Here is a 27,020-nt window from a genome sequence, read left to right as displayed (position 1 = left end):
GTTTTCTGACTTTAAAGTCAGAAATTCCAGAAGTGAACCGGAGGCGGGGCCGGAGCATCAGTGAGTGACTGCGCGGGCACAGGATGTCTGCAGGGGACCATTAGAAGCCCCGGGTAAGTTCAGCTCGTTTTCCCCCGACCCCCCCTACAGTATCCCTTTATAACATTCCTGGTAAGGTTCTCATTCTTGGTATGCTGTATTTGTGTGCCTGGTTGTCCTGCTGATCCTCTGCCTCTAGTACTCTTAGGCCTAGTGCACACCAGAGCGGTTCGGCTGCGGTTTGCGATCCACTTGCGGGTGCGGATACGCTAGGGTAATGTATTTCAATGGGCTGGTGCACACCAGAGCGGGAGGCGTTTTGCAGAAGCGCATACTCCCGGGCTGCTGCAGATTTTGGATTGCGGATGCGTTTCTGCCTCAATGTTAAGTATAGGAAAAACACAAACCGTTCTGAAAAACGGCACTTCAGAGCGGTTTGCCAGGCGTTTTTTGTTACAGTAGCTGTTCAGTAACAGCTTTACTGTAATAATACATGAAATATACTACACCAAAAACGCTTCACAAAACCGCAAAATGCTAGCTGAAATGCTACAGAAAAATAAGAAAAAGCGTTTCAAAATCTGCTAGCATTTTGCGGATCTGCTAGCGGTATTTGGTGTGCACCAGGCCTCTGTCCTAGTCCCTGAACAAGCATGCAGATCAGGTGCTCTGCCTGAAGTCAGGCCATATTAGCTGCCTGCTTGTTTTCGGTGTGAGATTTGGATAGTACTGATGGAACATCAGCAGGGCTGCCAGGCAACTACCAGAGACCTGGAAACCGCCTGTGAGAATGGAGACTCTCTAGTGCTCTCCCTGCCTCAGGAACTGTGTGAAGGCGACATCCATTCTCTGTAGTGAGAAGACAGAGGATGTTTCTTTACAAACGAGATTCCTGTCACAGACGCCAGTTTCTGGCTTTTTCTCTGATCTCTCGCTGAGAAGTGACACATGTGACTTTTCCAGTGATGGCATCACTCTGTGGAGAGCGCGAGGTGACCTGCCGCGCATCACCGCCCCCGCTGACAGGCGTCCCTGCGCGATGCCTCCGCTCCTGTCATCTCCATCAAACGCGCCTCTCTGCTGATACTTCTGCTTTTTCTTAAAGAAAAATCTAGGCTTCTAACCCAAATCTCACAACGGTCCCTCTATTGGAATTGAAAGGAATTTACAATGAGAAATATGGAGACTGCCATATTTATTTCCTTTTAAACAATACCAGTTGCCTGGCAGTCTTGCTGATCTTTCTGGGCAGTAGTGTCTGAAGCAAACACCTGAAACAAGCATGCGGGAAATCCAGTCACACTTCAGTCAGACACGTGATCTGCTGCATGCTTGTTCAGGGGCTATGGCTAAAAGTATTAGAGGCAGAGGATCAGCAAGAGAGCCAGGCAATGTGCATTGTTTAAAGCAGCAGGGGCAGCCATACTATCCCAGGAAAAAAAACACATACAGGTAGTTCCCGGTTAACGAACGAGTTAGGGACTGTAGGTTCATTCTTAACCTGAATCTGTTCTTAAGTTGGAACACTGTGCCATCTCTGTCCCCTGTGCCTCCAGTGTCCCCCTCTGTGTCACCTCTGCCCTCTGCACCTGCTTATACAAGTTTAAAAGCCATTTTTTCTTAGAATTTTTTAAAATCGATCTTCTCAAAAACGAAAAGTCCAATTTGAGAAAAAAATATTTTTTTTTGGCTTGTTCCCATGGAAACACTGAATCCGGGTCGTTCATAAGTCGGGCGTTCGTAAGTCGGGGACTACCTGTATATAAGTAGATAAATACTTGTTCCACTTGCATAACATATAGGGCCTGATTCACAAAGTGGTGCAAACTTTTTCGCGAACTTTTGCGCGCGCCAAGTGCCGCGATTTGCACGATCGCGGACTTTTGCGCGCGCAATTTGCCGCGAATCACGGCAAATTGCACGCGCAAAAGTCCGCGATCGCGCGAATCGTGGCACTTTGCGCGCACAAAAGTCCGCGAAAAAGTTTGCACCGCTTTGTGAATCAGGCCCATTGTGTACTGTCCACATTTTGATTTCAGTGAATTGTATATAGTATATAAAGAGATAACTGTTCCAATATTTTCCATCTTTACTGCCCTTGACGGAAGACAATCCTGATGTAATTTCATCCCTTCACTCCCTTTTTTTTTTTGTTCCTCCTGCCTGAAAATGGTGTATGCATTGTCAGACCTCTTCTCCATTGATGTCTGTACTAGAAACTGCACTGTCATAGCTAGCTTGCTTTGTAATCACATGTGAGCACAGCATATATTGTATTTCAGCAGCCAGATGATTTGCGTACCAACTTCACATCCCTGCAAATCACACATTGCTGAGGGGGAATTAGACAGGCTCTTCACTGTAAACATAAAAAGGGTGGAATAATCTGTGTTTGCCTTGTGTCCTGTGCATTAGTTCTGGTCCACTTTAAAGAGAGCCCGAGGTGGGCTAAAAAAAAAAAGTAGGCTACCTGGTCCACAGGGCTGAGCGGATCGGGTAGCCGCAAAACGACGCTCCCGTTGGGCTGCAGTAACCCACTTTCACTTGCTTGACCTCTGTGTCATGACGCTGCACTGAGAGACTGTGTCTCTCTCATAGCGTGCAGGGAGGCGGGGGAGCAGCAGGAGGCGTGGCCAGGGGGAGAGAGCTGCCCAATGGCGGGTCAGGAAACCCTGTAGGAATGCCCCTGGCGGGCGTTTTAAACAGGGAATTCCTCTCCCCTTTTTTTTACCTCAGAGTTACCACTTGACGCTAAACTCAGGGGGTGTAGCGCGGCGGTGGGGGGCAGAGAGCGGCGGTTGGGGGACACAGAGGAATGTCATGAGGCAGAGAACATGCCTGTGTCCCACCTGCCCCTCGAAGATCCACCTCGGGTTCTCTTTAAAAGGAAATAAATATGGCAGCCTCCATGCCTCTCTCACTTCAGTTGTACCTTAAACCCTCGTGTTGTTTCCATTATTTCCGCCCATGGCTTTGCTTAGTTTATCACAGAGGATTCGGCCTCCTGCTATTTCCGCCTCCTGGCCAGGGCTGTAAATCCTCATTTATTTTGCGCCTTCCTTTTCAGCTAAATTTTGACCTTCCAGTATTAGAGCAGGTTGGGTTATTCTAAGCGGAGGCCAGGAATAGCTGCCGGTTGTCTCGTTACTCGATGGATCTATCGGTTCTGCATGTATGGTGTCCTGCTCCCCCGTGCTGAGGAACTGCGTCTGGAGCCGTAACGAGCAGATCCCATCCGTCATCTCGGGATATTACTCTGCCAAACGCTAATGGCCGGAGACCCACAGGGGGAGGGGCTACAATCATATTTTCAGTCATAGATGAACACATGTTTAGAAAGATTTTTGCCTGAGACTTTCTCATCCTGCTTGTTATATTACAGAACTTATAGCACCCAGAATTCTGCACATAGTAGTGCAGGAGCGGGACCGGTCAGTGCCAGTCTCAGAGAAACTACATGACTTCTTCAAAGAAAAAAACTCCAGATTTATTTTCTCAGCTCTGAAGCTGCATCATTCTGTTGCACGGGACTTTGAGTCCATTGGATTTAAAGTGAACCAGCGATGAAAATAAACTGAGATAAATAATTGGATCTGTCCTTCTACTCCTAAAAATGACTCGTTTTTTAGATATCTCAAGGATTTATTTTATGTATAAACATTTACAAAGTAGATATGTTTCATAGTCTCTGCTCAATTGCAGTGTCTTAAAGTGGATCCGAGATAAACTTTTACTCATTGCATAATTGTGTTCCTTTCATATTTGGCTTGTGGCATTCCTCAAGCCAAATACTTTTTTTTGTTTTGTTTTAATACTCTAATTCCCTATAAACTAAACAATCCTCGCCCACAGCTTTTCAGAGTGCCTTGGCACTGTAGCAAGGGCTCATGGGAGCTGTGTCTGGGCAGGAGGAGGGGGAGGTGTTACTAGCCATTAATTTCAGAGGCAGAGGGGAGGAGAGAGGAGGAGGGGGAGTGAATTTACACACAGGCAAGCTGATAGCATCTCCAGCCCTCAGTCTGTGACAATGGGAAAAACAGAACATGGCTTCCCCCATTGTATCACAGGAATAAATAATCATAAACTTTTGAATCTGTTTGCAGCTAGATATGCTGTCTAAACTTTAGATAAGATATATAGATATGTTACTTGTTATAGATAGTTTTTCATCTCGGATCCACTTTAAAGAGAAACTGTGACCAAGAATTGACCTTCATCCCAATCAGTAGCTGATACTCCCTTTTACATGAGAAATCTTTTCCTTTTCACAAATGGATCATCGGGGGCTCTGTATGGCTGATATCGTGGTGAAACCCCTCCCACAAGAAACTCTGAGGACCGTGGTCCTGTCAGTTTCCTGTCTAAACCTCGATGCATTGTGGGAAATAGCTGTTACATAGCTGTTACAGCGGTTTTCAACTGCCAAAACAGAAAGCAGCAGCTACATCACCTGCCAGCGGTAAAAATGTCACCATGTAATATATGTCAGAATGTAAATCAGGGAGAAGAAAGATTTTACAGTGAGCAAACACTGACTAAATCATTTATACATAATTATGGTAAAAATAAAGCACTTTTTTTTTATTACATTATTTTCACTGGAGTTCCTCTTTAAAGAGAATCTGTACTCTAATATTCTTACAATAAAAAGCATACCATTCTATTCATTATTTTCTCCTGTGCCCCTCTGTGCTGTTTCTGCCACTCTCTGCTGCAATCCTGGCTTGTAATTAACAGTTTTAGGCAGTGTTTACAAACAAACTAACCAGCTTCTAATAGGCTCAGCTAAGCATAGTGTGTGAGTATGCAGGGGGCCTGCAGAGGGTGTGTATCGCTTCTACCAATCACAAGCAGCCCTGCACATTCCACACATTCAAGCTTTAGCCCGACAAACAGGACAGAGGAAAGATACATTGATTTATTACAGAGACAGTGCAGTTAGGAAAGACTGCAGTAAGCCAGAGCAGATTAGAACAGGCATAGGAACTTATAGGACAGAAGAACTAAGGCTGAAAAATTTGTTACAGAGTCTCTTTAAGAGTCCCAGAGTGTAAATACATGAACTGTTGACCTTTTTATATTTTCCTCTCATATTAAAAAGCCCAGGTATCTGCTTAGGAAAGTGTTTTATAGCTGTAATTTGTTGTCTGTGAGCCGAGTGAGTCCTGACTGGAGAAAAACTGACAGTTCCATAGCTAATTATAAACTCTTTCAGGCAGGGGAAAAAGAAAATGAGCACAGCAATAAGTGTCTTTATGCTTGCCACTGTATATGCACATGTCGTCATGTCGCATGTCATCTCTGGTACACTTTAAAAACAAAAACGAGAGCTAGAAACTGACTATTGTCAGTAGTTGGTAGCAGTGGTTACTGTCGGAGTTCCTCTTTAGCAGTCTCGCTCACCCTTCCTCTGTAGCTCACAGAAGAACACAGCGTTCCACGCAGATGCCGGTGTTATTTTCGAACGTTGAGATCTCTGTCTCAGCAGACGGCGTCGGCAGAATGTGTGAACGTGTGATGAGCAAGTGGTTTATAAAACACTTAAAGTGGAACATGTGACAGCTCTTGGCGTTTTATCTGGCTGCTTTCGCTGCCGTTTGTTTTACCCTGCGAGCGCTGGACACAAGCGCGTCGAGAGACCGCATCTCGACCTCAAGTGTTTGCGGTTGGAATTTTATGCCTTTTGTCTTCCCCCCCCCCCTTTTATGCTGTTGAGTCTTTGGAATTGTATGATGTCTTGTTACATCTCCGCCCCTCGTCGCTCTGGTGTAATGAGGCGGATGACCCGAGGATGATGGAAGATTTTAATAAACAAGTTAAAGAGCTGAGGGAAAAATCTCTCTTCTGCTGTCAGGATTATTATTATCCAGTTTTTCCAAAGCTTGGGTATATTACACAGCTCTGTTCAGTACAAGAGACGAGGGGACTTACCTCGGGAGGGGGAAGCCTCTGGATCCTATAGAGGCGGCCATGTAAATACTTACCTTCTCCGGCGCAGTAGCAGCGCTCCACTCGGGGTCAGGTGGAAATAGCCGATCCTGATTGGATCCGCTCTACTGCACCTCTGTAGGACGTTTTGATTTTAATGGATCTTATATAGTACATAAAGGGAAAACCATTCCAGGCATTTTCCATCTTTACTGCCTCTGATTGAAGCCAGTCCTGATGTCATTTCCTGCCTTACTCCTTACTCCAGCCCTCCTCCCCATTGATCCCTGTACTAAAAACTTCACTGTCGCATTTAGCTTGCTTTGTAAACACGTTAGCATAGATCGTATTTCAGCAGCTTCTGCAGAGGGGTGCGGTGTATTTCCCTTCTCAGCCACCTGTCACACTGAACTGCCCTCAGCCAATCAGTGAGGAGCAGGAATGTGGGAGGGGAACAACCTTCCCTTTCCCTGGCAATGTACCAGGATAGGCTGACTGAGATGAGATTCATTACGCTAGGTACGCATGATACGTTTTTGCATTTGATAGATAATTTCCATCATGTCTGATATTACTTTCGCTCGTTTTACCGCTCGATTTCCCATAGAAGTGCATGAAAATTGATAAGAAAACATAAGAGAATCGAGCGGGAAATCGAGTGGAATAACTATTCAAAAATCGATTCAACGGAAATGCGACCGAAAAAACGCATCGTGTGAACCTACCATTACAGCAGACACATTTATGATTATATTGGAATGCTTGCAATGCAGACTGCATGTAGACTACAGAAGAATGAGAATCCCGCTTTAAAACCTACAAGAAACCGTTTTGCCGTGACTTTTTTATGAGCTGTACTTTGCCTTAAATGACTCGAATCTTCTTCTCGCACAGAAGCATTCATTTGAGGTATGTGATTAGTCCCATTGCACTGCCAGACATTCCTCTCCTCTGTCCCCGCTCGTGTATTCTTAAAAACGCATCTGATCAAGGTCAGCAATGAACACATGTCCACAACACAGCCTCAATCTCTTCTCTCTAATGAAGTTCTGCTCTGATAAGATGGATATCTGGTGATATCGGGCTCCTGAGCAGAATGTTAATCCCAGGCTGCTGATATCTCTCCTCCTCCTCCTGCTGTGAGGCATCCAGTCAATCCCTGGACAAAACCAAACTTGAGGCACATTAGTACTACCGAATACTGTACGGACCATAAAGATGTTGTGACCTTGGAAATACTGGACTCTGGCAGCCCCAAAGGAGTTTGTAGCCCTGGGCAAGTGCCCAGTTGCCATTGTTGAAGCACTGGCCCTAAATGCACCTACAAAAGGATGCAGGCCCTCTATTCATCATCCAATTTATATGCTTAATGTCCTAGATTTTCAATTCCAAGCACAATAGTAGAATGTGCGTTCTTCTCTACACTGGGGGCGCCATATTTACTCTCAAAAACACTCCACAATATCTCTATATACAATATCTGTATTGTTTACTTTCCAGCTTTCTTTTTATATGAAGAAAAACATTTGGGTAAAAGGCACACCAGGGACACACCCCTCCATTCACAGTCCTGCCATACCTAGCCAAGCCTGCAGTCAAACCTATGTCTACATTTAGTCACACCCCTCCAGTCAGTGCTCTTCACCTAACTTTAGTCACACGGTCATCATGCTTTAAATCCCACCCACTACATCTCCAGTCACTCATACATCACCCCTCCAGTCATGCCCAACACTCCTCCAGTCCCTTACATGCTACAGTCATGCCTTCATTACTCTTATAATCGTAGAACAAAGATGATCGGGTCTCCATCTGGATTTATGCAACAATGGCTAATCCATCTTAAAGAGACACTGAAGCGAAAAATATGATATAGTGAATTGGTTGTGTACTATGAATAATTACTAGAAGATTAGCAGCAAAGAAAATATTCTCATACTTTTATTTTCAGGTATATAGTGTTTTTTCTAACATTGCATCACTCTATAATATGTGCAGATTACACAACACTCAGCATTCAAAATGAGTCTTTCAGAGCAGTCTGTGAAGTAATGACCTCTCCTCTGGCAGAGAAAAAGTAAACAGTTCACTTACAGTTGAGATAATAAAAGTCAGATAACAGCCCTCTCCATGACTAACGAAGGGCTGGTTCAGACGGACGCTTGCGGAGCGTTTACCGCAAGCGTTCGGACCGTCGCGGTAAACGCTCCCATTCAAGTGAATGGGAGCGTTTACACCAAGCTTTTGCGCGCTTTTACCCGAACGCGGCGTTCGGGTCCCGATTTTCGCGAGCGTTCGGGCTGCCCTTGGAAGCAACATGTAGCTTCCAGGGAGCGGCCAACCGCGACGGCTAATGTTCCCCTACGGGAAAAAAAAACGCAACCGCATCACGACGCGACCGAAGGCTACTGAAAGCCTGACCGCGCAGCCGCCGCAACGCCCCCAGACGCGACGCTACGCAGGCGTCCGTCTGAACCAGCCCTTAGTCGGAGAGCTTAATGGCTTGTTTGCATAGAGATAACAACTGGAGTTTCCTAACTCTTCCTGTACTGGAAACAATTAGACTGATGTATCTGATCTTAATGTTTTATTTCTTAGCTGTACTACACATACAAATCATCATATCATCATTTTTTTTTCGCTTCAGTGTCTAGTTAACTTCTGCAATGCCTTCGCTTAAAGGGATACTGTAGGGGGGTCGGAGTAAAATGAGCTGAACTTACCCGGGGCTTCTAATGGTCCCCCGCAGACATCCTGTGCCCACACAGCCACTCACCGATGCTCCGGCCCCGCCTCCGGTTCACTTCTGGAATTTCTGACTTTAAAGTCAGAAAACCACTGCGCCTGCATTGCCGTGTCCTCGATCCCGCTGATGTCATCATGAGCGCACAGCGCAGGCCCAGTATGGTCTGTGTCTGCACAGTACACTCCTGGTGACATCAGCGGGAGCGAGGACACGGCAACGCAGGCACAGTGGTTTTCTGACTTTAAAGTCAGAAATTCCAGAAGTGAACCGGAGGCGGGGCTGGAGCATTGGGGAGTGGCTGCGCCAACACAGGATGTCTGCGGGGGACCATTAGAAGCCCCGGGTAAGTTCAGCTCATTTTCCCCCGACCCCCCTACAGTATCCCTTTAAGTTGAAAGATCTCTGGCAATTTTTAGTCCACCCAAACACCTCTAGTCTTTTTTTTTCAGGATAAATAGGGCTTTCTTTTGATATCATTTATTTATAAGAAATCTGTAATTTGCTTGGTTTTTTTTAAGGGTAAATGTGCAAAAAAAAAAAAATGAAGAAAAAAATAGAATTTTCTGAATTTTTCGACCAAAAATATGTAAATATCTCAGATTACCGCGGTAAAACTTTCAGAAACTGATTGATCCATATGTTTTCTATGCAAAAATATCAAAATGATGTAGATCCTTTATTTTTTAGGTACTTTGCAGGGACACTAAATAGAGGTGAAAATTTAAGATTTTTAGAGAGAAAAGATAATTATGCGATTCGAGAGATCAGATGATCAGGAGCCAATCAAAATCACTCCTCATTCATTCCAGAAGGTGTCAGCTGTCAAAGCGTGCAAGAATTTTGTAGTAAAAATCTACGTGTCAGAAAATTGTTCATATAAGGTCAGTTAATTTTACTATGGGCAATCCTGAAGTGGCTAACCAAAAGCATCACAGCAAAAATACCCAATGTTTTGGCTGACAGGTCTAGCCATTGTTGCATAAATCCAGGTGGAGACCCGGCCATCTTTGTTCTACTATTGTGTATCCTTGCAGCATTGGTGGAACCACGTGTGGACTGGTTGACTCCCAGGTGAAAGCTAATTAGCAGTGTGAGCAGTGCACTTGCCCATTTTGTTTCGATTCATCATTCCTATAGTCATACCAAACCAACCCTCCAGTCAATCCATCACCACACCCCCAATCAAACGTCCTACCCACCGCATCCCCACACCTCTGGTCACAACATCTCCGCTCGTGCCCAGCAGGGCTGTGGAGTCAGTACAAAAATCCTCTGACTCCTTAGTTTATGAAAGTCTTCAGGTACCCAAAATTTCTCCAACTCCACAGCCCTGGAGTTCCTTACTCTCCAGTCACTCCATAGTCACCCCTTTAGTCACACCTCCAACCATTCTATCATAACCAGAGCCAAGCTATCTACACACTGTGTGACCTCTACTGTGTGTTTGATTGTTTGTTTATTTGGCCTCTAGTGTTGTAAAGATCGTTTCTGAGAATCTTAAGCTGTATAAAGGTGGTATTATATGACTTATTATGAACATGAGAACACTTATGGTCAATCATTCAATTGCAGCTGAAATGTGGTCCAGGGCAGTCATGACTAGATGGTCCATGAATTGCAAATGATTCAGATTTGCATGCAGATTTCATGCAACTTTTATGAAGCTTGGAATTTTTCCAATCAGTTGCATTTCCCAGGGTTTTCGATAGACCGAATTCCAAGCTGCGTTATTTGCATTGACCAACTCTAGTCTTGATGTTTTCAACCCATCTTTTAGATGGTCGTCCTCCTCTCCTTTACAGTTTTTCCTAACTTCAAAGGCATAGCTATGGGGGGGCAAGGAGGGGGCATATGTCCCCGGGCGCAGCACTATGAGGGTGCTCAGCACAGCACACACTCATTTTGTCCAGAGGGGGGCGCAAAAACTGTCTTTTTCTCTGGGCACTGAAAACCCTAGCTACGCCTCTGCCTAACATATTCTGTTTCTCTAGAGGGTTTTCTTTTTTAACCTCGTTTGTAAGGATTGAGATGCCAATCAACATTTAGGACTGGTTCATGCTTTCCATGGTCTACAACTTATGCATAACCACATCTTGTAGGCATCTATCTTCTGGTATCTGGTTCTTGTTTATCCAGGTCATCGTATCTCTATAGAAAGCTTAGCATTTCCTCAACTGGACACCTTGTTTTGTTCTGGAAGACCTTTCATTAAGTATATTGAGTAATTTCTTTAATTACTGAAGAAGTTACCCTACAGGAGAGAGGAAATAATATTGTGTGAATAATATTGTAGAAAAGGGGCGCACACTGGTCAAGCAGAGCCCTCCAGGAGTGCAGCTCCCCAAATCAGCATCAAATATTCAAAGGAGATAAAGGCCTCAATTCACTAAGCAGTTTAGACTAGTCTACTGATGGTTTTTAGTCTACTGATGGTTTGGTGTAAATCAGTTCCATCAAAAGGGAATTTACTAATAATTACCACATTTTTTTAGACCTGTTTTTAGACTTGGTCTAAAACATTGGGTAATTAGGTCGGTAAAGCAGGGAAAATGATCAAAAGATGCAGTTCACAAATGAGTAGCTATGACTGACAGAAATCAGCTGGTCTAATCTCTGTTAGAAAAAGTGGGCATGGTTACTCCTTATTTGCCTTTGTGAATTGCATCTTTTGATAATTTCCCCTACCGACCTAATTACCGAATGTTTTAGACCAGGTCTAAAAACAGGTCTAAAAAAACATCAGAAGACTAAGAACCATCAGTGGATTCGTCTAAACTGCTTAGTGAATTGAGGACAAAGCGGCAGTGCACATCCCATAAATGCATGTATTTATTGAGTCATTTAAAGGTTCCAAACAAACCTTAGTTGCATGCAATCCTATGGTCATAGAGGAGTAAGTAGCAGGTATGGGGTCAACAGCTGGTTTGCCCCATAGCAACCGATGCGTCGTAGAAACGGGCCACTTGAAATGCAACCTCTTGAAAAAACATAATTACCAGATTATGCAGGTTGATGAGAATCTGAGCTGGCCATGCCGTCCGGCATCACCGCACAACACTTCCTGAACTCGGGGCAAATCCTGCTGGAGGTGAACCCACGTGAGCAAGAGGTGATACCGCACACTACTCCCTGGACCAGGAACAAATCCCGCCCACTGTTTGGCAATAGGCTATTTGTTCTTGGTCCAGGAGATAGTACGTGGCATCGCCGCTTGCCCATGTGGGCTCACTTCCAGCCTATTGCCAGACGGTGGGTTGGAACTTGCCCTGAGTTCAGGAAATGGTGCGCAGGGATGCCGGGCAGCGTGGGAAGCTCGGACACTCATCAACTTGCATAATCTGGTCATTATTATTTTTTAATGTATAAAAAGCGGTTGTATTTCAGTTTTTGTCCAGATAAAGCTCCTGGTTACTTTGGTGTGAAACAGCTGTTGACCCTGTACCAATTTGCTTCTACTCCTCCATGTCCATAGGATTGCATGCCTGCTGCAACTAAGGTTGTATGGAACCTTTAAATGACTCAATAAATACATGTTTTTATGGGATATGGGCTGCCGCTTTATCTCCTCTGAATACTAGGCCCTGGATAACCGAAGGATTTGTTGCAACTGCCTTACATCTCCCACAACCTCAGATCAAAAGGATCCAATAACTTTACTACATCCAGAGTCCAAAAAAAACCTTTGGAGCCAGAGCTTTCTGTCATGCTGCCTCTACCCTGTGGAATGCCTTTCCAAACTTAATACAGCTCCAACCCTGGGCACGTCTAAATCCAAAACTGAAAAGCTACCTGTGTAGTCCAGCATTTATGATCACATAGCTTTTTCCCCTGTATACATCACTATGTGCTGATCTCAGACAAGCTTATGCAGTTTAGTCCTACGGGAGAAAAACACTTTACAAATGTTATGTTATTGTTTCAGAGATAAAATATGTACTAGAAATGAAAAAAAAAATGTCCAGTTGATAAGTGTCTACATGGTCTGATCTTCACAGTCCAGCTTTCACACCCATACATGGTTGGACTAGTAGAATTTTGCTCTTCAATAATAGGCTCTTGCATTAGAATATTGTGCTGATCTTTCTTTGCCGCTTCCTCCAATGGAATTCTGCTGTGTGTCTTGGCCACTTGTTTTCTGTTTGTTGTTGACTGGAGCTGGCAGTTATCATCTTTCTGTTTTACATTATTGGGGTGCTTCTGTTAAGAGACTATATAAATACAGCATGTGAATTGTGATTGGCCAGAAGATTGCCATGGGTGGTCCTAGCATAACAGAGTAACCAGAGGAGGCTATGACATGTCAATAGTTCACGGATAGAAGAGCCAGCTCTGACGGGCACTCTACTTCCTGGTTCTTGTGCATTAAGAAGTTATAGTATGAAAGTCCAGAAGTAGCAAAATCCACACCCAAAAAAAAGCTTTATTGGCAGGATCATTCTCATTAGCATTATCGTGGGAGGGGGGGGGGGGGGGGGGGGCGGTATAGGGGCTTAGGGTATATAAAGTCCATAGGGTTGTGGATGATATAATGGACATTATAAGGGGCTGAGGTATACAGTCCATAAGGGGTGGAGAGGGTATAGGGGGCAGTATAAGGCATATACAGTCCATGGGATATCCTGTTGGAGGCAGGTAGCGACATATCCGGCAGCTATTTGCATGGTTGTTTCCTCCTCCCCCAGTAGGATGTAGAGTTTCCTCTCCTCATCTGTGGAGATGAAATCCAGGATGTGGGCGGAGAGTCTCTGGAAGTGGGCAGTCCTCACTGGTGCGTATTTGCTGCAGTATAGCAGGAAGTGGGCCTCATCCTTCAGGGCCCCTTGCTTACGCTGCCTGCACAGTCTCTCCTCCGGGGTCTTCCATGTCTCTGTGCCGGCCATCTCCAGGCTGTGGGACGGTACAGGCTCAAGCTCTGCCTGTCTTTGTGGTGGTGTAGCCTCTCCAGATACGGGGCCATTGTGTACTCCTGCAGTGATAGACTGTGAATTTGTGGGAGTTCATTATATTGCTCCTCCATTCTTTTAGGTGTTGCGCCTTGCAGCCTTCTATAGTCCCTTTTTATTTTTGGCTAGTGCAGGAACTGTAAAGTGCTAGCAGCTTGGGGAATGGACTGTGCAGAATTAGGAGCAGGGGCGTAACTAGAGGGAAGCAGCCCCTGTGGTCGCAGGGGGCACCAGAGCTGTGGGGAGCCCCAACTACTAACCTTCCCTTCCTCCCATACAGGGGACTATACTTCAGATCAGGTGTTTTATGGCTACACTTGTTATGGGTGTGACGATCATGGCCTCATTTGTTGTATGACCCTTGTGAGATGGACCCCAAGGCCGTGAGGGGCACCAAGAGGAGGCAAGGGAAGGGGTGTGACCATTGGAGGGTCCTATCAAATTTTCATTGGGGAGCCCCACTGATTAGGAGAATGACAGAAAAAGTGCTATTGTTGTAGAGATTTGCTTGCCTGCCCAATGCTCTTCCACAAATAGAACGATGAGATGTGTTGAGTTCTTCGTGGCACGCTAGAGCTCATGGTGCCGATGTTGTGACTTCCTCTCGGCAATTAGAGGTACTCTGGTCAACCATTGCTAGCTGTAGTAATAAGCCTGGATGCTGCCGTCCATTCCACTCATGCTCATTCTCATCTCTTTGTATTCACAGTGGGAACTGCTGTGGTTTGTGATCCTCACCTTCACTTTCTTCCTCACCCTCACCTGGTTTTATTTCTGGTGGGAAGTTCACAATGACTACAATGAGTTCAACTGGTGAGTATGCCAACTGCCTCCCCCTCTTCTCCATCTCTACACCATTATTTCAAGGAGAAGTCCAGCCTTCGGGAAACCTCCCGGCAGAAGAGGTCAGACACACCAGAACCCTTGTTTATATCCCTTCCCAAAGCAGCTCCTCCTCTGAGTTCTGGACCTCATCTTCTCGCTCCTGCTCCGATGTCAGCACCACACAGAAACCCAAGGGTCCATCCCTCAGGAATACCGTATGCTGCTCTGTCGTCCTAGTTTAGGTTATCACTTTGAACAGGTTTGAAAGTAAACCTTTCTTCAGTCAAAGCTATTTCCACAGAGTGGCTATTTTTACATGAATTTTGAATGCAAGTAGAACTTATTTGCATGTCATTGACCATTTCTAATACAGAGATTTCCCTTTTGTTATGCCTGGTATACACTATGCAGTTTTCCAGCAGATGTGTCAAATCAATTATTTCCAACACGTCCAATCTGATTTCTGATCTTTTTTTTTATAGAGGTGATCAGTAAATTAAAACAATCGAAAATCAGTTTGGACCTGAAGGAAATAAGCAATTCTTCCCGTCTGACAGGAAATTGCATGGTGTGTACCAGGCATTAGGTAGGTATCTGTTACTTGATCCGAGGTTTACCTTGGGTAAAGTTTGCGCGAACACATTGAATCCAGCGCAGGAGACTTGGGCGTAGCCGGCGCCACCATAGACCATAATAGGAATTACAGCTATAGCGGGCACAGGTAGTAACTTCAGTGCCGTCAGAAGGCGGAGCTGAAGTTACTTTTAAAACACAATAATTCGGCTTCCAACAATAGCTGGAAGACAAATTATTTCATTCCCCACTATCCATGGCGGCCTGGAGGAGAAATAGTTTAACACGTCCGGGAACTTGTGCAGCAGCAGGATCAGCCATATACCGGCTGTATCCTGCGCCCAAGTCTCCCATGCTGATTCCTCTCGTACGCAGTTGGCGGGGAGGAAAGGGAAATATTTAGCATGAAGAGTGTGTTATGCTAGGTTTAGTGTGGGATAGTTCTATTCGGCCTAAATATATATATATTTTTTTTTGGGGGGGGGGGGGGGGGATGGGCATTTATCCTAACCTAAAGCAGTAGGCGGTATGCTAGGATGGCTGACATTAAGCCAACAATCAACATTTCTGTACGGAGATAAAATGACTGATTCCACCAAAGGTTTGTGGTGCTTGCAGAACCAGTGTTTCTGGGAGAGAGTTTAGGGGGATAGATGGGGTATACAGAGGGATCAAATGATCACATTTGGAAATGGATGACCAGGTCTTCCCAATAGAGAACCCAGGAGCAGATGAGTTCTTGAGCTCAGAGTGGGAGCTGCAGTGTGGGCGAGCTCTGCAGGGGATGGGATATGGTTAGTATACCCTCTCGTCCCTCTAGGTGATGTTTTCTCAGGCTGGGCTTCTACTTTACCAACTTTAAAGGTGAGATCTTCCTCTCAGGACCATAACTGTGCATTTTCTCATGCTGTCATTGGATGTCTGTATTAGTACATTGTCCACACAATAATCACCTTGAAGAGCAAGTGACACCCATGCTAACCTAGAAAAAAAACCACATATATAAGTAGATAAATACTAGTTCTACTTACATTACAGATGTATTGCACTGTTCCAGATATGATTCCTGTGAATTATATAAAGGAAAAACAGAGAATCCTATTCTAGGCAGTTCCCATCTTTGTTACCTTTGACCTCCTGACATCATTTCCTCCCTCACTCTTTTTTTTTTTTTTTTTTCCTCCTCTTGCTAATTGTGTATTCGTTACTCGCCCTCCTCCCACAGTTTTCAGACACTCCCACTGAGGTCTATTCTAGGAAGTGCACTGTCGTATGTCATTAGGAGGGGTAACTAAAGGGAAGAGGAGGAATAGTTTATAGATAAAAAGACCCCCCCAGCATGCAACTGTTTGGCAATGGCAATTAAAGGGCCAGTGCTCCTAAATTATGTGATGACTCCAAACCATAACAGCAGAAAAAGTTTTGAAAGCAAGATTAGCATCTTTATCACTTAATACACTCAGACCAGTTGCTGTTGAAATTTGATTTTTATGATGACAATCCCGCTTTAACCACTTAAGCCCAAATGGACAAACATTCTTGTCCAATTGGGCTGCGCGTGCTCCTGCGGGGTCTCCCGTGCGCCCTCCTGCCGCCGGCCGTTAGCCCATCGATTAATGAAAGGGATCTCCATGAAAGGGATTATAGATCCCTTTCATTGATTGAAGCCCCCCGCAGAAAAGCCGACAGCGTCTCATCAGACGCTGCGTTTTTTCTGAGTTCAAAAAGTTCCCCGTCTTCATTATTTTTCCTGTGAGCGAGATTGATCGCTCCCAGGACTTTTTGACTGTGGCCATCTTGTGGCCAAATAGTAAAACTACACCCACATCCACTTTTTATTAAATTAATACATTTTTAACAATTAAAATTAGCGGTTTACCTCCCACATCAAAAAATACCCAAATCAAATTTTTAATTCAAAAAAAATTCAAAAAAAACCAACAAAACCATAGTTACCTAAGGTTCTGAACTTTTTAAATATGCATGTCAAAGGAGTATATTAATATATTTTTTTAAATTATGGGCTTGTAAATAGTGATGGAGGCAAATTGAAAAAATGCACCTTTATTAGCAAATAATATATATGTGATAAATGTCAGAATGTAAATCGGGGAGAGGAAAGATTTTACAATGACCAAACACTGACTAAATCATTTCTACATAATTATTGTAAAAATGAAGCACTTTTTTATTACAATCTTTTCACTGGAGTTCCTCTTTAAACAATTGTTCCAGAGATTTCAGAGTAACATGTAACGTTTGGACTCTTCTGTAGAAATCACATTTAGTTCCTCCCTTTTCTATACATAAACTTCTTACTCCTTATTTTTCTCCGATTTTCATTAAATCTCAACTCCAGGAATGCATGTGTCACCTCTGGGTATAAAACTAAATACCCACCTTTTCAGAAACGCAGTCCTAAGGATCACACACGGTTGTGAGTATAGCTGGTGCTGGAACCCAATGGCAGGTCATACAGTGACTCGTGAAGTGACTTCGTGTCTGCCCTATGCCTTGACAAAGGGGACCGACTTGACCACGAAACTATTGTTGGCGATAACGGTCAGATGCTGTATTGGTGTGTGATGGGACAATAGAAGTCCGTGTTCCTGAGCTTGATTTGCGTTTGGAACCTTCTTCACGATTCATCACCTTCTCAGGAAGTCTTACAGCCAACTGAGAGGCACCAAGGGTTGCAAATTGTCATATCTCCTCAGAGGCATCAAGGCCCTCAGGTTAGGAACTTCGGAGGGGCAACAAGGCGCAAAGTATTGGGACATCCCCTGAGGGGCATCGAGGCTCACAGAAGGATTCGAACTTCTTCTGAGGAACATCAAGGCTATCAGAAGTATTGTGACATCCCATGGTATTGAGGTTCTCAGAAGAATTGGTATGGTTCTTACCCTGAGGAGCATTGAGACTCAAAGAAATTTCTGCTTTTAGGGGCAGGAAAGCTCAGGAGGATTGTGATATCTTTTGTGAGGATCTCCTAAGGATTGGAACAAGCTTTGAAGCTTTTTGCGACTCTAATGCTGTAGCCTTCAAGCCCAGCATCATTGGAGAATATTCTAAGCATCACTAGTTGCACCAGTCAATCTCTCTGGCTATTTTCAGACTTGGTTTTAGGTAAATTGGGACCTTATGGGAGTCCCATATGTCTGAAAACAGTATGTGGCGGTAAAGTTGTGACCCATGCAGTCTCTGACTTGGCAGCCCTTAAGAAGATCGGGACACTGGACAGTTGCCAGTCAGCTCTTTTGAGGCACGGGGTGTGCTGTGATCAGTGTCTGCCCACAGAAATCTTTTATGTGAGATAATTTAAAGGAATTCTTCAGGGAGGCATTATGGTTAGCTTTTAAAACAGAATTTTGCCTTCTTAAACCAGAAGGCATTTGCAAATATTCAGGTTGGAGTTAGCATATAAGGTGTCGACAGTGCATCACTGCTGAATATGCCAATCATCCCGTTCATGTCTGTGAAAATGAAAGCCACTTTCAGAACAGCTGGAATGCAATAATGTTTCAGCTTGTTAATTGTACAGAGCCATAATAATCCAACATGCATACAGACTGTTTCAGATTGGTTGAGCCTCATTAGTGCATGGCATGGATTAATGTGGCTGTATGGGGGTAGGACTTAAAACACTTGGTTACACATTACCCAACAAGCTCATGGTGAAGCAGAACTCCTAGGAGTGTGTAAGGGGCTGAAAAGGACCAAAAAGCCTCCTTACTAAAATGTTATGGAAAAAAGACATTTGCCTTATCACAGAAGGTATTTGCAATTATTCAGGTTGGAGTGAGCATATGATGTCTCCCAGTGCATCACTGCTGAATATATGCAAATCATAACATTGTTGTTACTGAAAGCTAAACACACCTCCAGAACCTCTGGAATGCAATGATTTATCAGTCTGTTAATTGTACAGTCTGTATGCATGTTGGATTATTGTGGCTATGTACAATTTAAATGCACCCTGAGCAGTAGATAAAAATAAAATTGGTACTTACCTGAAGCTTCCTCCAGCCCACCGTAGGCCGCTAGGTTCCCCGGTGTCCTCCTGGCTCCTCTCCCAGTCCCACTGGTGACTTCATAACCGGTGACACCCGGCCCGAGTGTTGGCCCAACACTTCCTGAATGGTGACGCTCTGTGTCATCGCGGCAGCCTCTACGTGTCATTAAAGCGACCAGCGTGACAGTCCTGCGCATGCACGGTTCAGAGTTAGAAAACCGCGCATGCGCAGGACTGTCACGTTGGGTGCCATGACGCATAGCGGCCGACGTGATGACGCGGAGCGTCACCATTCAGGAAGTGTTGGGCCGACACTCGGGCCGGGTGTCACCGGTAATGAAGTCGGCAGCGGGACCGGGAGAGGAGCCAGGAGGACACCGGGGAACCTAGCGGCCTACGGTGGACCAGGTAAGTACTGATTTCATTTTTATCTACTTTTCAGGGTCTCTTTTAACAAGCTGACATATTGCATTCCAGCGGTTCTGGAGGCGTGGCTAGCTTAAATTGACAACAAAGGATGATTTGCATATTCAGCAGCGATGCATTGTTGGAGACATCATATGCTCACTCCACCCTGAATAATTGCAAATACCTTCTGTGATAAGGCAAATGTCTTTTTTCCATAACATTTTAGTAAGGAGGCTTTTTGGTCTCTTTCAGCACCTTACACACTCCTAGGAGTTCTGGTTCACCATGAGCTTGCTGGGTAATCTGTAATTGGTTAGATTTCAGGGAGCCGTATTAGTGATTGGTAGTTCTGACCAGCAGGGTTATGTTTGCACCAGTCGTGATAAACGTGTCACGATGTGCTTCCTTGCCCGGTGGGGTGCGGGAGAAGCTCAGTCATTGGCTCTGTCTCTTTCTTCCATCTCTGGCTAGATATAGATGTAATATAATGTCAGGGATGTTACGGGACGCAGACGTTTCCCTCGGATGAGCGGATCGCTGATGGATAGTCTGTTTAGTATTCGGACGCGGTGCAGCGTGCTTCAATAATCCCGGCAGTGATGGACACCCGGTGGCCCCCGTGTCTGCTGTGCAGCTCGGGAGAATCTCATCACCGGATGGAGCGAGACTGTCAGCAGGCTGAGCGGGGCAGCACCGCCTCCGTCTATTAATAGTTGTCCTTCTGAAAAGGTTATCCTAGTAACAATTCATTCACCTCTGCACCGGTATGTCCAATGTGCTTCCACTGGGGCTGGTCAATGACATGCAAATAATTTGGCGTTGATGCAGGATTATGCAAATTTTGTATGCAGATTTATGCAGATTGATCATGGACCAATTGAATTTTACCTCAGGATTTGATTGGTTCATGTTCAAGCTGCATACATTTGCATATAAAATTTGCATAATGCTGCATCAACTCAAAACTATTTGCATCTCATTGACCAGCCTTAGCTTCCACGAAACATAAATCCCAAACTGCATAATTTATTTTTGAGCACTGGATGCTGTACTATGTTACACATCTGCTCCTGAGGGCAGTGAATGTGGCTGGTGCTACCATAGAGGCAAAGGGGGCAATTGCCCCAGGGCCCCAGAGCATGTAGTGGCCCCCAAGGTGTCTCCCCCAAATTAACGGTTGTTCCCCAGTGCCCCTGCAGAGTCTTCAGCTGAGCCAGGTGGTGTCAGCTCCTGCCTCAGGGGCCTTGGGTGGAAATTTGGCTGCAACAAAGGGTCCCTACTGCCGATTTTTGATTGGGGGGTGTCTATTGGGGGGCCCCGGGGTTAATTTCGCCCGGGGGCCCATTGTTACTAGAACCGGCCCTGCAGACACTATATTCAGGCCTGGATTTACATCACAGAAGCCTATAGGTCAGTGATGGCTAATCTTGGCACTCCAGCTGTGACAAAACTACAAATCCCATCATGCCTCTGCCTCCTCGAGTTATGCGAGTATTGCAATACCTCGTGGGACTTGTAGTTCCACCACAGCTGGAGTGCCAAGGTTAGCCAGCATTGCTATAGGTACAGATGTTCTGGCACCTTTTACTTCACCTTCCATGGACCTACAAACCCCCGCCACAAATGTGCTGGCTGGCCAAACCGTCACTTCTCCCTTACTTCCCCTGTCCGGTGTAGATAGCCACAATTGTCCCCAATACTGAGTGTATCTCTGTGGCCACAGCCACAAGAGCGCACGCAGTAGGCAGTAGCAGTGTTAAAAAAAAACTTGCCCAAGAAACTCCTTACTGAATAGGTGCAGCTTACTGAACAGGCAGAGTAACCAAGCAGCGTAGGGTGACCCAAAGAGATCATTTGCATATTCAGTAGTGGTGCATTGTGGGTAACCACAAATGTTCACTTATAGCTGAATTATTGCAAGTTTACTTCTGTTTTAAGAAGGCAAATTACATCTGAACAGACAGAGCTGAGTTTTGGACCCAGGTCTCCTGTGTCAGAGACAGAGCCAGTACAGTGGTCCCCAAACGTTTTGGGGCGAGGGCCGGGTCAACATACTTCAGACTGCTTGGGGGCCGGAGTATACATAAAATGATGTAGAAATCTTTGCAGGGAAGACAGGGAAGCATACCCCGGTGACAACCTGCAGTGGACAGCAGCGCCACCTGATGTGGAATTTGATTGGAAACCAGCGAATGACTGATTTCTGGCTTACATGTGGATGGGTGGTGCCAGCACTGCTATTCTATATGCGGACCACCAATATTTTAAGATGTAGCTGACCGCATCTATAAGTAATACATTTTGTGTGTGGGGGGGCCGGTAAAAAAGCCTCTCATTTATGCTTTCCTTGAGAATCATCAGGCGCCTGTAGGCACGTGTCTACAGTGCCTTATGGTAAATTCAGCCCTGACTATATGAATATACCACCATGGACCAAGAGTGGGCAGTATATATCCATACTATATGGATACATTGCTGCATGCCACGAGAGAATAGACAGCATATCTGTACTACACAGTTACTCTGCCATGGGCCACAAAAATGGACAGTATATCCATACTATAGGGATACACTTCCACAGACCACAAGAGTGAACAGGATATTTATCTTGAATGGTTACACTGCTATGGGCCATGACAGTAGTGTGTGTGTGTGTGTGTGTGTGTGTGTGTGTGTGTGTGTGTGTGTGTGTATACTGTGTGTGTGTGTGTGTGTGTGTGTGTGTATACTGTGTGTGTGTGTGTGTGTGTGTGTGTACTATACAGTTAAACTAAATGGAGTACACATCCATAGTATTAAGATACTCTCTCACAGACCATAAGAGTGGACAGCATATCCATTCTCTACCCATACACAGCGCTTTATAAATCAATAACACACTGCTATGAGCCACAAGAGTAGACTATGTATCTACTCTTTACGGTTACACTGCCATGGACCACAAGAATCGACGGAGTATCTATACTATGTGTATACACTGCTATGGACCACAAGAGTGGAGAGTGTACCCATACCATACATACAGTATACACTGCCACGGAACACAAGGGTGGAGAGAGTACCCCTACCATACATACAGTATACACTGCCATGGAACACAAGGGTGGAGAGAGTACCCCTACCATACATACAGTATACACTGCCACGGAACACAAGGGTGGAGAGAGTACCCCTACCATACATACAGTATACACTGCCACGGAACACAAGGGTGGAGAGAGTACCCCTACCATACATACAGTATACACTGCCACGGAACACAAGGGTGGAGAGAGTACCCCTACCATACATACAGTATACACTGCCACAGAACACTAGGGTGGAGAGAGTACCCCTACCATACATACAGTATACACTGCCACGGAACACTAGGGTGGAGAGAGTACCCCTACCATACATACAGTATACACTGCCACGGAACACTAGGGTGGAGCGAGTACCCCTACCATACATACAGTATACACTGCCACGGAACACAAGAGTGGAGAGAGTACCCCTACCATACGGATACATTACTATGGAGCACTAGAGTGGAGCGAGTACCCCTACCATACATACAGTATACACTGCCACGGAACACTAGGGTGGAGAGAGTACCCCTACCATACATACAGTATACACTGCCACGGAACACAAGAGTGGAGAGAGTACCCCTACCATACATACAGTATACACTGCCACGGAACACAAGAGTGGAGAGAGTACCCCTACCATACATACAGTATACACTGCCACGGAACACAAGAGTGGAGAGAGTACCCCTACCATACATACAGTATACACTGCCACGGAACACTAGGGTGGAGAGAGTACCCCTACCATACATACAGTATACACTGCCACGGAACACTAGGGTGGAGAGAGTACCCATACCATACGGATACATTACTATGTAGCACTAGAGTGGAGCGAGTACCCCTACCATACATACAGTATACACTGCCACGGAACACAAGAGTGGAGAGAGTACCCCTACCATACGGATACATTACTATCGAGCACTAGAGTGGAGCGTGTACCCCTACCATACATACAGTATACACTGCCACGGAACACAAGAGTGGCGAGAGTACCCCTACCATACATACAGTATACACTGCCACGGAACACAAGAGTGGAGAGAGTTACTCCTACCATACATACAGTATACACTGCCACGGAACACAAGAGTGGAGAGAGTACCCCTACCATACGGATACATTACTATGGAGCACTAGAGTGGAGCGAGTACCCGTACCATACATACAGTATACACTGCCACGGAACACAAGGGTGGAGAGAGTACCCCTACCATACATACAGTATACACTGCCACGGAACACAAGAGTGGAGAGAGTACCCCTACCATACGGATACATTACTATGGAGCACTAGAGTGGAGAGAGTACCCCTACCATACATACAGTATACACTGCCACGGAACACAAGAGTGGAGAGAGTTACTCCTACCATACGGATACATTACTATGGAGCGCTAGAGTGGAGCGAGTACCCCTACCATACATACAGTATACACTGCCACAGAACACAAGAGTGGCGAGAGTACCCCTACTATACATACAGTATACACTGCCACGGAACACAAGAGTGGAGAGAGTACCCCTACCATACATACAGTATACACTGCCACGGAACACTAGGGTGGAGAGAGTACCCCTACCATACATACAGTATACACTGCCACGGAACACTAGGGTGGAGAGAGTACCCATACCATACGGATACATTACTATGTAGCACTAGAGTGGAGCGAGTACCCCTACCATACATACAGTATACACTGCCACAGAACACTAGGGTGGAGAGAGTACCCATACCATACGGATACATTACTATGGAGCACTAGAGTGGAGCGAGTACCCCTACCATACATACAGTATACACTGCCACGGAACACAAGAGTGGTGAGAGTACCCCTACCATACATACAGTATACACAAGCCACGGAACACAAGAGTGGAGAGCGTACCCCTACCATACATACAGTATACACTGCCACAGAACACTAGGGTGGAGCGAGTACCCCTACCATACATACAGTATACACTGCCACGGAACACAAGAGTGGAGAGAGTTACTCCTACCATACGGATACATTACTATGGAGCACTAAAATGAAGCGAGTACCCCTACCATACATACAGTATACACTGCCACGGAACACAAGAGTGGAGAGAGTTACTCCTACCATACGGATACATTACTATGGAGCACTAGAGTGGAGCGAGTACCCCTACCATACATACAGTATACACTGCCACGGAACACAAGAGTGGAGAGAGTTACTCCTACCATACGGATACATTACTATGGAGCACTAGAGTGGAGCGAGTACCCCTACCATACATACAGTATACACTGCCACGGAACACAAGAGTGGAGAGAGTACCCCTACCATACATACAGTATACACTGCCACGGAACACAAGAGTGGAGAGAGTACCCCTACCATACGGATACATTACTATGGAGCACTAGAGTGGAGCGAGTACCCCTACCATACATACAGTATACACTGCCACGGAACACAAGAGTGGCGAGAGTACCCCTACCATACATACAGTATACACTGCCACGGAACACAAGAGTGGAGAGAGTACCCCTACCATACATACAGTATACACTGCCACGGAACACAAGAGTGGAGAGAGTACCCCTACCATACGGATACATTACTATGGAGCACTAGAGTGGAGCGAGTACCCGTACCATACATACAGTATACACTGCCACGGAACACAAGGGTGGAGAGAGTACCCCTACCATACATACAGTATACACTGCCACGGAACACAAGAGTGGAGAGAGTACCCCTACCATACGGATACATTACTATGGAGCACTAGAGTGGAGCGAGTACCCGTACCATACATACAGTATACACTGCCATGGAACACAAGAGTGGAGAGAGTACCCCTACCATACATACAGTATACACTGCCACGGAACACAAGAGTGGAGAGAGTTACTCCTACCATACGGATACATTACTATGGAGCGCTAGAGTGGAGCGAGTACCCCTACCATACATACAGTATACACTGCCACGGAACACAAGAGTGGAGAGAGTACCCCTACCATACATACAGTATACACTGCCACGGAACACAAGAGTGGAGAGAGTACCCCTACCATACATACAGTATACACTGCCACGGAACACAAGAGTGGAGAGAGTTACTCCTACCATACGGATACATTACTATAGAGCACTAGAGTGGAGCGAGTACCCCTACCATACATACAGTATACACTGCCATGGAACACTAGGGTGGAGAGAGTACCCCTACCATACGGATACATTACTATGGAGCACTAGAGTGGAGCGAGTACCCCTACCATACATACAGTATACACTGCCATGGAACACTAGAGTGGAGCGAGTACCCCTACCATACAGATACATTACTATGGAGCATTAGAGTGGATAGTGTCCCCGTACCATACAGATACACTGCCAGTGTGAGAGACTTGGGTGCAGCCGGTGCCACTATAGGCCGTAGAAGGAATTACAGCTATAGCGGCGCACAGTGAGTAACTTTGGCGCCGTCAGAAGACGGAGAAGGGGGTAAAGAGGCGCCCAATGAAGTATAAAAAGTTTAAAAACGCACTTAAAACTAAAGTTTGAGGCGGCTTACCTCATAGAAGACAACTCACTTAGAGTAGAAAATATTTATTAACAAGCACAGGCAACGCGTTTCGTGGGATCTCACCCACTTCCTCAGGCCAAAACGCTCAGGAGGTTAAGTGAAAATAATGCCTAGTCTCCCAGAATGCTCTGGGAGCAAAATGCTTTAATAACATCTTTTTGCCAGTGGTGACAAACTGTGCAAATAATAGGCAGAAATCACATACCATATGGAGGCAGAGTAGGCAGGTGGGTGCAGGGGGCTACATGTGAGCCTGATGGCCGTTTCGCAAGGGTTCGCTTCTGCGGAGGCGAAACGACCGTCAGGCCCACATCTAACCCCCCTGCCTGCTCTGCATCCATATATGCGACTTCTGCCTATTATTTGCACAGTTTGTCACCGCTAACACAAAGAGGTGATTAAAGCATTTGCCAGCAGTGCCGGCCATTTCCCTCTTCGTTCATTATTTTCAGTAAAAGAAACATTCGGCAGAGATCACCTGACTAGACTAAAGGTGTCGCCTCCTATGATAAATGTCACAATACAAATCTGGGTGAGGAAGGATTTCTCAGTGGGCAAACACTGATAATTTATAAATGAACATGGTGTTGTAAAAAATAAATATGCAATTTCATTCATTACATTATTTTCACTACAGTTCCTCTTTAATGCAGAGTATAGTATATTTGCATATACCGCCTCCCCCCATCCCATTATCACACACTTGAAGTAGTCAGGGAAGAGCTGGGACTGGCCATTTATCTGTCTTACGCTTTCTATTACCTTTCCCTTCCTATCTCTTGTCTGTTCTGGTGAGAAATTACCTCTTTGTTGCCAGCAATATAGCTCAACACCGTTTCATAATAAGTTCTTACCACAAAGAGTTCATCTCTAAGCAGCAGTGGGAGGGGGTGTCT

At 45.3% G+C, this 27,020-nt stretch overlaps 1 protein-coding gene across 3 annotated transcripts in view; it reads left to right on the top strand.

The window, feature by feature from the left end:
- The window catches only part of GDPD5 (glycerophosphodiester phosphodiesterase domain containing 5), a 239,227-nt gene that overhangs the window by 136,831 nt on the left and 75,376 nt on the right, over positions 1-27,020 (top strand). For all 3 annotated transcript variants that reach the window (XM_068266612.1, XM_068266613.1, XM_068266614.1), the window contains exon 3: positions 14,366-14,469. In XM_068266612.1, the coding sequence (XP_068122713.1) occupies positions 14,366-14,469 (104 nt within the window). The remainder of the gene's footprint in view (positions 1-14,365; positions 14,470-27,020) is intronic.

This window comes from Hyperolius riggenbachi, chromosome 2 (genome assembly GCF_040937935.1).
Source record: "Hyperolius riggenbachi isolate aHypRig1 chromosome 2, aHypRig1.pri, whole genome shotgun sequence".
NCBI classification, from domain to species: Eukaryota; Metazoa; Chordata; class Amphibia; order Anura; family Hyperoliidae; genus Hyperolius; species Hyperolius riggenbachi.
This window is presented reverse-complemented; position numbering and strand designations above follow the sequence as displayed.